General features: G+C 34.2%; 1 protein-coding gene across 5 annotated transcripts in view; it reads left to right on the plus strand.

The window, feature by feature from the left end:
- Nucleotides 1-13,988, plus strand: part of ANAPC10 (anaphase promoting complex subunit 10) — a 29,437-nt gene extending 15,449 nt beyond the window's left edge. For all 5 annotated transcript variants that reach the window (XM_032223729.1, XM_032223726.1, XM_032223725.1 and 2 more), the window contains exon 5: nucleotides 13,691-13,988. In XM_032223729.1, coding sequence (XP_032079620.1) covers nucleotides 13,691-13,921 — 231 coding nt within the window. In that variant the 3' untranslated portion in view covers nucleotides 13,922-13,988. The remainder of the gene's footprint in view (nucleotides 1-13,690) is intronic.
- Nucleotides 13,989-14,275: the final 287 nt, after the last annotated feature.

A 14,275-nucleotide genomic window follows, 5' to 3' on the forward strand; every position in this document is an offset into this window, starting at 1 on the left:
TGACCAATGTGTGTGTGTACATGTGTACACATATATACATAAAATTCTATATACATCATAAAAATGGCAGTTAAAAGATTTAAACATTATGAGAAAAGGAAATGAAGAGGGGAAGATTTTAAAAATATCAAAGGAACATAGTTTTTTAATTGGACACTTCATTGCTTCTTGTAGAAGCAAGGCACAATTTCGCTGTGTTGTTGGAAGTAGTAATATTGGTATGATCTGCAGCTAGAAGATAAAGAGGCGTACCAGTAGTCGTCTCCCTGGGAATTGCTGAATTAATACATTGTAGAGGTTCTAATAGACATTACAATGCAACAGGATATGTGAATATTCTGCATGGTGTGGGAGTCACAGAGGCAAAGTTGTACATAAAAGAGATTTTTTAAAATATTTACCATCAATATTTGCTGAAGGGAGTGTGTTGAATTTATCCAGAGCAAATGTTCTACAATATTGTTTGTTAAGGATTGGTGATAATTGTCTGCCTTGGTGGTAAAAGATGGTCTCCATTGAAATTGAAACCATGTTGCGATCCTGTATCAAGGATCCTTTCCAGTGAACTTTTGTTTGGTCAACGGCAATATCCCATCCTTTGTATTGCCTAATTAGGGCAGCCACAGACTGTCGGTTTTTCTGTAGTGGATATCTTCCAGGTAGTTTGGCTGTTATCCCTGTTAACCAGGAATGTAAGACCTATTGGATTACATAGTAGTTTTAGCCAGAAATTAAAGATACAGTCCAGATCCTGGCTCCTGTCCTTGTAATTCTTAGTTCTAGGTCTTCAAGGCGTATTAGATGCATATCTGGGCTCAAATATATATTTTTTCTTCCTAGTATTTTCCTTCCAAGTGCAGGGTCCACTTTTTTTGGGATCCATTTAAGTGTTGACCTATTAATTGTGACAGGAATTGACTGATCAGTTTGTTGACTGAGCTTGACATCATGGGCAGAGAGAGAATGATTGATCCAAAATCATCCTGCTAGGCCTTCATGCTTAAGGTGGGAGTAGAGATTTGGTCTCTTGATTTCTTGCCTGGTGCCTTAATCACTAGACCAAGCTGATTCTATCTTGGTTCTTCCATAATGGATCTCAAAGATCTGGACTCTGCCATTTGTTGAATGTCCCAGTTGAATCCCCTATAATAATTGTGACATATTATTTTCCTCACATAGTTTTAGGGCAGCCAGAATGTAGACTAATAGGACAATATGGCTGAATCACTCATCTGCCTACCTGTGGTATATGGGCCAAGCCTGTGGTCTCTGCATCCAGAGAAATGAAAGATAATACCTAAAATACCTAAAGCATTTAACTTGCTCAGTATTATTACCATTAACATACCAACTATGAATAGTCTTTTGTTAAAGGTTTTGGGGTTTTTGGTTATTTTTCAATTTTTCTTTTCCACAATATTAAACAAAGAATCTAAAGGCCCTTCACATCCCTAACACAGTGACAGAATAACCATGTCAACCACCATTCATTATGTAAAAATTAAAAAAGAAGTGGAGCAGGGATACAACTTTGCTTTACTCTTCATGTTGTTGTAATTGAATTAATTAGTTATTGATATATTGATACATTTTTTAGATTTATAGTTAATTCAGATTTTTAATTATGGCATTCTCAATACGACCATGTAGTCTATCTGCATGGCCCATAATAATAATGATTTCATTTCCCCTATTTTCAACATTGGGAATAAAAGCTTGCTTTCTCATTCTGATCCTTTATGCACAATATACATTCATGTTAAATGAATTTATGACACATTCTGAAGAATTTCAATTCTTTGGAAAAGTATATTTATTCTTAGATTATCAATTCTCCATGGGAGGTGGGAAGAATATCCAGATGTATTTATTAGAAGTTACTATATCTTGTTCCTGTAACATTTCAATAGTTGTGTCATATCCCTGTCGGAGTCTGAATCTGCAGGGAAAGATGAGCTGGAACAAGGCCTCGGAGGAAACTGGGGAAGGGCAGAATCAGTCCAGGCAAGGCCTGCAGACAGGGAGGAGCAGGAGAGACATGAGAAGAGCAAGAACTATCCCCTCCTGATTCTAGAACAAGGAGGGAAGAGAGAAGGTGAGATCAACGCAGATTGAGCTGACTACAAGGGAGGAGAGTACTCGCTCCCTTTCACAAGGCACACCTGAGGACTGAGATGTAAGGAGGTGCTGGTGGGAGGGATATTTATCGGGAACAAGTGTTGAATCTATGGAGCCTCACATGCCAACACCTGGTGATTGCTGTATTCTGTCTTGTGGGGCTTGCCCAGTTTGCTTGCTTCACTGAACTTCTTGCTTTGGTTACTGTTTGGGCTAACTTGGCTTATGAAGATGTGTGTGAGAGCTTTGCTCCAGGACTTGTAGTGAATGTGGGAATGTTTGGCGGCACAGTTGGAGCAATAAAGGGGAGTTAGACCTGTCTCTGGTTGTGTTGCTTTCGTGCCATGCCCCGGGTCATCACAAATTGCCTATTTTCAAAACAGAACAAAAAGATAAGAACATCTTGTTTAGTTTGTAATATGATGTAAGAATTTCAGTATCCAAGATAAGCTCTTTTTCGTATGGCAGATTTTGAATGGCACCATATCCCAGTATTGTAAGTCTTCAGTTAAGTATGGCATTCTCTGCCAGAAAGAATGTAATATTTTTTTCAAAAGGATTTTGGATTTGCACAGGAGGTTCCAGAAAGTTTGTATTGATGAACTATAAGCAATAAAGAGTGACGCAAATTCAGACTAGTGTATTGCTGGAATTTGCATTTAGAGTTATTAATTACGTCTTAATAGATAGCTTGTATTCTCTTTTATAGTAGGCTCTAAAGAGGTTCAATCAAACAATCTGCTGAGCTCTTGGGCAGAATGACCAATAGGTCACTAGACTCATTGACCCTGTCACTATATAACAAACATAACAAACAAGTTTTCTCTGCCAACAAAATTACAAGTTAAAAAGTTCCATAAGAAACTGGAACATCCTCTTAAGAATGTGGAATGTATGAGTCAGTCACATAGAGGTTAGGAGATCATGTACCAAATGTGCACATACTAAATGTTTGAATGAGCTTTTGCTCTTTTCATAAACATGAATGCTTTAGTAAAACATTTAGTGAAAATATTTATTGAGAAGTTTTCTTTCGTCTTGGAACATATTTTTAAGAATTTGACTAATATACTCCAATTTCAGTTTGCCTTCCTCCCCCCCCCCCCTTTAACTTTTGTACTTTATGAAATCACAGAGTTTGGCTGGTGATTGCACTCTGTTGTAATGAGGGTTTGGCTGGTGATTGCACTCTGTTGTAATGAGGGTGGAGTATGTTTGTCACTCTGTAACCATGCCTGATTTTTGCGTTAACAAGCCAACATGTAGAGCAGTACATCTGCGTATCCTAAAATTTGTTTTTGTGAAGTGGAAGAAAGTATCCTACTGTGTAAAAATTCAGCTTTTCTATATAATATTATAAAACTATTGGCATATCATTATGATTTACCTTTAAAAATTTTTTATGGTGACAGTGACGTATCCTTCACAGCTGTGAAAAAAATTAGCATAACACCTTTTTCCAACAAAGCAGAATTAAATAAAGTTGCTCCAATTCATGGTCTATTTAAATCTCAAGAAATATCAAACAGAAAGAGACTGGGTTTGGTTGGAAAAGAATTAGGAAGAGGCATCTATTTTTAAAATAAATTAAAAATAAGTTCTGAGAACCCCAAATATAACATGCTTAGATTCATTATAAGCCAGAGAAAGATTATTGATTGTTTTTGTCTTTTGAAAAGCAATGATTTGCATCGCACCTGATATTTAAAACAATTATTTAGTTGATTGGAAAGCTAGCAGGAAAAAAAAAGTTAAGTCCATTAGATTTGTAATGAGGGGGAAATGATGGTCTGTTTCACCTAAAATAAGAGAGACAATATGTAATAAGGGATTTTGTGGTTTTACAGCTCAGTGCATGTGTTTGAAAGCTGTGCTCTCAGCTTCGTGGGTGGCAGGTTATGCTACCATATAATGTATTGTAGTTGGCTCTCCACACTTGTCAGGGTTAGCATTCAACCATTCGGAAAAATTTCCCATTGTTCTAGCATGTGAACCAAGACTAGTGTTGAATTCCCAATAACTTGAAAGATGGGGGAGGGGAAATAGCTTAATCACGTTCAAACTTTCTAATTACTTTTCTTATTAACATAATGTATTTTGCATAACTCAGACCATTGATGTGTGAGCACAACTTATTTATAGTTATTTAAGAGCAATCTTTTCTGCAGGGTTAAGATAAGTTTTATTATACTATCCACTGGCTTCCTTCAGCACTGGCTCTCCGTTTCCATCTTAAACATGTTTGCTTTAGATGGGCCATAGCTTTTGGCAGCTTTTGCATTTTTAGCAAATAATGCTGTTTCTAGCAGACTAGCGAGCAAAAAAAAACTTTGTGTGAGGTCCTTGTAAACTGAACCTCAGGAACGTTATGTTTCTGTATTTTCTGCTTTGTGCGTCTTCCTTATTCGTGTCATGGTTATAAATTATATAGTTTGAAATGAAGAATTAAGAACATTCTAGCTTGTGACTCTCTGAAAATAGGTAGGGTGCAGCTTTCTCTTTTTATGTGCTTGGCTTTATTTTCTTTTTACCTGTTGTTTTCAAGGCTGGCATGCAGTGAAATAAGCAGTTATGACATTGAAGCTCCATTGTGCCAGGGCTTAATCCAATAAAAACAGAAATACCGCCTGCTGAGCTGCACGCAGCATGCTTGTGTGAACATCAGTGTCTGCTGTTCACACACCATTTTTTTCCCTTAAAAATTCTCTTTGGAATATTGGGAAAAAAACTTGAGTCTCTTTGGCTTTTACATTTTAAAATTTGTAGTGAATATTATTAAATTTGGTGGTCATTATTACATTTAAAAAAAGGTCTTAAAAAAAAACAGTGGAGAAACAATTTCCAGAGAATTGGATAAATATATATATATTTGCTTTCTTAGAAAAAAGCAATGCTCTACTAATCTGTTTTATACTTTTTGTCTTGAAAGGTGGGGGAATCAAGAAATGTTTGTTTATACGTGTGTGGTAGTTAAGGAAAAGATAATTTAATACTGGCATATAACTATTGAAAATATTAAGCTTGATTTTCATTTTAAATGAACTATCCCTTAGCTTCTATTTTTTTTAAAAAAATATTAAACCAAGCATTTTTGACATTAACCTTAAAAAGAGCTGTCTGACAATATGATCTAAATATAGTAATTGGCTAGATCAGTTACATTTGTATTTAGTTAAAAGTGTTCTTCAATTTCCATACAAGATGTAGGAAAAGGTAATTTTAAAAAGCTACTGTTGGTGCCTTTTTTATTTACAAAATCTGTCATTTCCGTTAGCTTTCATTTAGTTAAACTGTGTTTTCCAATCTTCGGCATCTCCTTATTGTTAGGTGACCTGCCTAAAGCAAAAATATGTTGCTGGTTATAATTTTCAGGTTAGTGTAATCATAATGGAATAACTTGTAGGTGGTCAAAAATAGAAAACATGCAAGCAATTACAATTTATTGTTATGCTTGGAATGTAGGATATCCTCTTCAGTTTTTAAAAACATGGTTTTCTCTGATACAGTTGCTGTATTTATTGCTGAGATAATGATCTGGCATTGAAATAACACTACTGCTTTAGATCGCTCAAAATCCTGGTTCTAAAACAAAACCAAAATGGAATTGCTAAAGATAATCTATTCATGGGAATCCATAGTGTTCTTTATAAAATGCTTGTTTTACTCTACCATGTCTAAAGTTTAGCAGATAAAAAGGTGAGAGGTAATTTCCTTTTGACGTTTATGAAATAGGAATTTCAAGCTAATTTGGAATGGAATGGAATGTTCTTTATTGGCCAAATGTGATTGGACATACAAGGAATTTGTCTCTGGTGCCTAAGCTCATAGTGTACATACACACAGCAAGTAATAATCATAGATAAATTATAGTTACAATCATTAATTATAAGTTCCAAACAACAATTGATCAATCAGCTAGAGAACATTTCACTGAGCATTTCATCAGCAGCACCATCTTTAACAGAACCTTTAAAATGTATAACCTTTTTTCTTTTTCTTAAAACAAGACAGATGGTGTAAATGTGAAATGCAATTGGAAAAACAGTCTCTAAACAAAAAAAACCTGACTTTCCTAGCCCCCTCCTCAATTTAAAGTACCAGCTTTGCCACACAAAAACTCTGTTACTATTTTGTAGATCATCAATGATTCTTCACCTGAGGTATTTATATCATTGAATATTGCTGTAACACCCTTACAGCTGGTTTTTTACGCGCTAAAAGATGAAATATTCATTTAACTTAATATTTGCATATGGTTTTTCTGGTTAGAGCTCTCCTCATCTATACAATTAATATGCTTAGTCTTTAGAAACAGACATTTTAAAATGTGTATTCATTTATACAGAAAATGGCAAAGTACGATGGGATAAGATAGAAGAAGAATATGTAGTGGATAGAACCACCCTTTCTGATTTTCCACCAATCCACCATTTAGACTAATGAAAATAACATGCTATCTCCGAAGATTTATTTGATTATAGCATTTCAGCTTTTACTTCAGGGTCATTTTTTTTGCTTATGTTTTTTTTAATGTATATGTAATTGGAAACTTGTATTTTACAAAAGCTATAAATGAAATAGGATGCTGTTATATTAGTACAAGTAATCCTCAACTTATAATCATAATTGAGCTCAAAATTTATGTTGCTAAGTGAGACATTTGTTAAGTGAGTTTTGCCCCATTTTATGACTTTTCTTGTCAAAATTGTTAAGTGAATAATTGCAGCTGTTAAGGTTATAACCTGGTTGTTAAATGAATCTGGCTTTCCCATTGACAGAAGGTCATGAAAGGGGTTCACATGATCTAAGGACACTGCAACCATCATAAATATGAACCAGTTTCCCAGCATCCAAATCTTGGTTACACATTCATGAGGATGGTGCAATGGTCACAAGTGTGGAAAATGGTCTTTTTTCAGTGATGTTGTAACTTTGAAGGGTCCCTAAATGAACTGTTGCAATTTGAGGACGACCTGCATAAGGAAGTGAAATGTTCTTCTCACCTGCTGAAATTTGAACATACTTCTGTTCATTTGTACAGATGCAAAAATACTTTAATACCATTGCTTAGCTTATTATAATGTTTTATTTGTTCCTTTATTCATATTCAGGAGATCTCTCTAGACATAACAAACAATTCTGGAAGTAAATTATGAACTTTCATTTACACATTCATAGTATTTTTCTATTATGAATGATAAAAAACAGGACAAACTGAATATGCAAAGACTGGAGAAGAACAAAAGTATTTTCCATGAGTCTTTTCAAGCCACAATACTAAAAAATAGCGTGCAGTATAATAGTAGAAATAACTAATTAATTATTCTTTGAAGTTTAGAATAATTTAACTCTAATAGATTGTCTGTGCCAGAATCTCATGCAGGGGAAGCCTCCTGGTCTCAACTGCAATCGGCTGCATACCCCAAATTTCAGAAGAAACCTTTTTTTGAGAACCACAAAAAAAAAAAAAAAAAAAAAAAACAAGAAATGGGGGTTGAAGCCTCACTGAAGAATTGAGGGAAATGGATTCCTGTGAAATACATTATTTCAAAAGGCATTGCAGTTTTATGCCAAGTTCTTATACTAATATAATCCCAGGGGACAAATGGACACATTTTATGTTAATAGGTGATCTTTGAAAACAAATAACACACACCTAGTGCAGAGTAGGACTGTCAGTTAACCAAATACAAGAGAGGGGGAAGGGAGAAAAATAAAACAGCCAGTGTTGGAATGTTTTCTGATGCTAGTAGGAAACATTAAAATTAAAAAATTAAAATTATTTTTTGTGCTAAAGACAAACGTTTGTAGATTTATGTTTTGTTATTCTAGAAAAGGGGTGTCAAACTGGAGGCCCGCACTCTGGAAGAGTCATGTGCAGGCCATGCCTACCCCAACTTCGTGAAGGTAAAAAACATCATGAAATGTCACGTGACAGCAACGTGACACTCCGAGTTTGACATCCATGCTCTGGGACAGTGTTAGTGGAGAATTCTGGGAGCTGAAGTCCACTTTCTTTAAAGTTGACAGGGTTGAGAAAATCTGTTCCAGACTAATCCATATCTATCAAGCTCTTTTTCATGTTTATTAGTTTATTGAAATATAAAATACAAAGAAAAAGGAAAATAATGGGAAAGTAGGAGAGGATAAAGTATAGGGTAAAAAGGGAATTTTTTTAAAAAAGCATTGACTTCCAACTCTTTTTAATACTAGAATAAGGTAATAACATACAACTTCAACTTTTTTACTTTTACATAATATTAATCAGCAAATCCCAAAATCAAAGTTTTATTTCTTCTACCTCAAGCCCAAAGTCCACAAGTGGTTTCCAAGTAGATACAAAATTAGTTGCATTCTTTAATTAAAGCAGTCAATTTGGTCATCTCTGCTAACTTCATCTGCTTTTGCAGCCAGTCATTCATTGTGGGAATTAAAATATCTTTCCATTTTTGTGCATAGAGCATTCTTGTGGCTAAAATCAACGTTCCAATTTTTTTTCAAGGTCTTTGTCCATTTGGCCTTAAAAATAAATCTCTGGTTTTACCTTTATGTACATTTTAAGAATCTTCTGTATGAAGACATGAATCCTACTCCAGTATTTCTTTGCTTTGTTTATCAAGCTCTTTTGCATATTCAAATAAGCCACAGGTGATGACATATTTTAATCTGGCATCTCTCTTTAATGTAGGAGTGGGGGAGGAATTGTATGAAAAAATTATCTCTAAGCTCAAATTATAGTGACCCCATCTTGTCTTCCACTTTAGATCAGAGTGCAGTCCATTGGTTTCATTCCAATAATTAAAGACTAATGTTCTAGAAAAGCTGCAAGTTATCACATATGATTGTTTAGAAAATTCTTTTGTTTGTATAGAACACTTTGTCTGCAAAACTTGGCTGAAAGAGCATAAAACCAATAGACCGAAAATGTTGTCATTCTTAAAACAATCCAATATGACAATCATTTAGAGGGATGTATCATCTGCAAAATAAATATATTAAATCATTCTATGAGGTATTGTTTAAAATTTAGCCAATCATTATTTTTGTATATTTCCACTTTTTGCGTGAATGTAAATCTTGTTCTAAATTTTTGTGTTCAGTAATACTTGGTTATATTTTACTTTCCCAAATCCATCTAATATCAATAATAATCATCTAATATACTTAAGAATATACTACCATCAGAGAAAAGACTAGTAATAACTGTGAAACCCCCACATATACCTTGATAAGGCATAAGGTATGTGCTTATTTTATGTATCATATATCTGAATTACAGGACAGAGGCAGTCCCAGGTTAAATTGGCTTATATTGGTACATGTATCTAATTATTTCCATGTATATTTGAACAAAAATGTGATTTTAAAACATATATTTTATGAATTTCTAACTTTATTAAATTTACTATTTATTATGATTAATTAATTAACTATTGATTTGTTATCATATAAAGTCTATTAGTGATATCCGATATGGAAGATAGACCAAAAGAATTGTATGTATCTCTCAGTATTGTTATAAATAAAATATAATGGCTAAAATCTAAAATAGCACTATTACATATAAAGTCTCTCAACTGTCCAACTAGTGGACCCAAAAGAAATGAATACACTTAGGAGCTTTCAGTTCCCAAAAGTAAGACTTCATTGGATACACCATTTTGGCACTGAAGAATCAAAACCAGTTCTGGTTTCCCCAAAAAAAGTCTTGGTTAAACAATAGCTTCCCTTTCTACCAACCCCTGAGTATTCACATTGTCCAATTATGAAATGTCCTTTTGTTATGAGAACAATCCACCTCCTTCTCAAGTACCTGCAGTGGTGGCCTTGATGGTTTCCAGGCTCTCATGCTCTGTGCACAACATCTCAACATTCCATTCCACACACACACGGTTAATTGGCAAGTTGCATAGCAATAAGGTTTGAAAGAAGCAAAGGAGTTCAATCTTGACACAGTCTCTCTGATATCAAGTTCTCAAGAGCTTAGCTGATAGTCAATTGATTTAACTCCTTTTTGATTCAATTAACAGTGCTAGAATTTGTTATTGTATCTGTATATATTAGTTAGCACTTTGCGGGGAATGTGGTTTTCTTATGTTTAGAAATTATTCTATGGAAATTGGATTTTTAATGCCCTTAATACTTTTCACATTTTAATTTATATCACTGAATGATACATGGCATTCTTTTCCTACAGGGGAAAAGTATTATGCAACCATTGTCTGCTATGTCTGTACACAGCAAAATATATAATCATAGGTGTCTATACTCGATTCCATTTATTTATTTAAAAATATATTCAGCTGCCTAACTTGTAAAACACAACTCTAGCCAACTCACAACATTTTATCCTACTTCCATATCTGAAAGAAGCCCTACATAAAGCAGAATTTCCATTTTCTAAAACAGTTATTAAGCTGCCATCCTAGCCCCTATCATGCTGGGGAGTGGTAGAAGTTATAGTTTACCAGTTTATGGGGAACCACAGGTTCCCCCATCTCCTTTAAAACTTTATTAGAATGTGTTGATCAATGTCTTTCCATAACACTGTTAATTTTAATGTTGTTTCTTGTATTAAATGCTTTCTTTTAAATTGTTGTTAAAGTTATAGTCACATTAAGCATTTATTTGCGCTGGGTTTATTTTGTGGGCTATTCAGGAATGTCTGTTTTAGCTTCTTAAGCAAGTAGAAAGCTTTTCTGATCTAATGTTCTGAACTATCCATATCTGGACCATTTACAGGAGGTGACTGAGGGCCACACAGTCACCTACTTAGGTGGTCGTTATATGTCTAGGCCCATGAGCTTGTCTCTGTACAGGGAATCCTTTGACTGAGCTAACTTCTGTGCTTCTCATAAAGCTTTTCCTGTGGTGTTCTTCCTTTTGACTCATTTGGAATTTCTGAAGTTTCTCTTGGATATGCTTCACTTTCTTGCTGGAATTGGTACATCATTTGCTATTAACTTGTTCTCTTCCTTCCTAAGGAAAGAAATGGCAGGCACTCAAAATTTGCATCTTTCTGTGTTGGCAGTTCTAGTTTTGAAATTATGCAGCAGTATGTTTAAACTGGGTTTTTGTAGTTAATATTATAATATGTGAGAGACCTTGATCAGAAGTTGCAGAATTCAGGATAAGAATTCATTTCCCACAAACTATGCATATGTACCAATGAGGATACAGCCAATACAGGAGAAAAAGTTTGATTTTTGTCATTATAGGTGATATCAGTGAGTCAGTGATAATATTACTATTAGAAAAGTCTCTTCACTGTACTGTAGAGTAACATACCCATTAAAGTCATAATTTTAAGAAATCTGGTAAGAGTCTGAATAGCATTCTCCACCATAAATTCTGCTCTAAAGAGCAGTGTTGCAAAGAAGAGGTAAAAGAGGAGTTGTTTATTTAACAGCACAACATAACAACACAACACAACATAACAAAGCATAACATTTTAATAGCCAGTCATCTTTCAGCTAACTGGATGCTGCCAATCCAAAACTAGATTGAAGAGGATGTGGCAACAGCTAAGAAAAGGAGACTTGGAAGCAGGGAGTACAAAGATTTGAATGTTTGGTGAATTAAATACAAAATGTGATTTAGAGGCTGAAAAAAATACTTTATTTTACTATTCAGAAATTGAATCTGAAATCTGTAATAAATTGCCAGAAATGTTTGAAATAAATGAATTTAAAACATTTTGGAATACAAAATGCTTGAATGTAAAACTTTTGTATTAAGAAACAATTGTTCAAATAAATAGATAGGTGAACAGCATTTTCTGGTTGGGTGTCACTGATTGAATGAGGAATTCCAGTTACATTAACAGCGATTCCAATGATCCATCAAAAATATATCTGGATGGTCAGGGGACTCAGCTGAGGGAGTTATCATAGTACAGGGTGGGGACTGCTGGATGAGAAGTTGCTCATTCAAAATTGGCTGGACTTCTATCCAATCAATTCCACTAAAAATCCATCCATTAACCAATTACAGATATCATTCAAGATATATAGGTAGCTGTGGAGATTGCGAGGCAAACTTACCTTCCATTCATTTAATTATAAATTTAAACAAGAGACATGCAATTTTGTGACCATCTATTGATTTCAATAAAGTATCATCATGGTATGATATCAAATCTTTAAAAGTTGACTTAAATTAAAAAGAGTGCTTCATATATTCTGTATCCAGCTTTTAGATACACATTGTAATGAATTACATGACACCTCCTTTTAAGTAAATGTGAATGTAATTATCTTTAATATTATGTTTTTTTAAAGCAATCTTTTTTTATTATTTATTTTAATTAATATCTTATTTTTACATTCAAAAATTCACTTTTCTGTCTTTAGCTAACATCTGAATTTTAACACTTTGCTAGAGCATGTGGATATGCTATACATTCTGGTTGCTATCTCCTATATGAAGTTTATGAATTTTAATTGCAATAGCAATAGCACTTAGATTTATATACTGCTGCATAGTGCTTTACAGCCCTCTCTAAGTGGTTTACAGAGTCAGCATATTTCTCCCAACAATCTGGGTCCTCATTTTACCAACCTTGGAAGGATGGAAGACTGAGTCAACCTTGAGCCTAGTGAGATTCGATCTGCCAAACTGCCGGTAGCCAGTGATCAGCCGAAGCAGCCTGCAGTACTGCACTCTAACCACTGTGCCACCTCTGTGGCTGCAAGACCACGTGGTTGAAAGACCATATTTACAATTCAAATATGATTTATGGAACATATTACTGGACATATTTGCATGCAACAATAAGCTATAATTTTCAGTATTTTGGTTAAATTATGAAAAAAACAACATGTTAACATGCACTATTAACAAACCATCATAATGTCTGTGATTTATTTGTTGCAGTGTGTAGATCAGAAGAAACAAGGCATAATTCTTGATTTCTGATGCATAGAAAAATTAGAGATCCTACATGTAATTTTAAATTATGGATGGAATTATATGGGTTTCTTGCTTCAAACAATGTATAGTCTATTATCAAACAAAGCCATCAAACAATGTATAGTCTATTAGGAGTATTTTCATGGGAAGAATTTTGGCTTACCACTATGTGACTGCTTCTGGTGTCACAAAAATAACATGTCATTAAAATGCAACAACTTGAGTTATGCAACATGAAGGATTGAAGAGGTTCACCTTTGTGATTTGTATATTCCTTAGTCATGTAGAGGAGAGCACAGGATTATATATCTATATTTATCTATCTATCTATCCATCCATCCATCCATCTATCAAGGGAGGTGATTATAGCATACTAAAAAATAACTTACCTATAACTGCCAAATTTCTGAAGAATTAGATAGTAATTTTATTGCTCCTGCTAATAAATAGAATAGAATAGAATAGCATTCTTTATTGGCCAAGTATAATTGAACGCACAAGGAATTTGTTTTTGGTGCATAAGTGTACATAAAAAGACAAGATACATTCGTCAAGAATCATAAGGTACAACACTTAATGATAGTCATAAATAAATAATAAATAATTTGAACCTAGTTCTTTCTCTCTGTTTCCACTAACATGCCTTTCTTTTCCTTTCTAGCAACTTGAATTAGTGGAGCCAAGTGGTTGGATTCATGTTCCCTTAACTGACACTCATAAGAAACCTATTCGCACATTTATGATTCAGATTGCAGTTTTAGCCAATCATCAGAATGGAAGAGATACACATATGCGACAAATTAAGGTTTATACACCAGTTGAAGAAAGTTCTATTGGTAAATTTCCTAGATGTACAACAATTGATTTCATGATGTATCGCTCAATCAGGTAAAACATATTTTTGTACTGTAATCACCCCAATTTTTAATTTAATTTCAAAATAAAGGTTTAAAATTCAATGTGTTTATAATGTCTTGTTGTGATGTTACAGATTTCTGAGTTCTAGTCCTGCTGTCCAGAGATACTTCCTTATCTAAAAACAGAACAACCATAGGTGGGCAAAAAAGCAGTGTGAGAGGAAGCAACTTCTGACTTCCTGCCGGCTTTTCCATTGAGTTTTCTTCTGGGAAGTTGGCAGGAAGCATTGGAAACCTCCCTTCCTCCTTCTCCTGCTCCTCCTCACTTGTTCCCTGCTATCATCCTTTCCAAGATACTTCCTTACTAGTTCCACAATGCCTTCAACAAT

The sequence above is a fragment of the Thamnophis elegans genome, chromosome 9, assembly GCF_009769535.1.
Source record: "Thamnophis elegans isolate rThaEle1 chromosome 9, rThaEle1.pri, whole genome shotgun sequence".
Taxonomy (NCBI): Eukaryota; Metazoa; Chordata; class Lepidosauria; order Squamata; family Colubridae; genus Thamnophis; species Thamnophis elegans.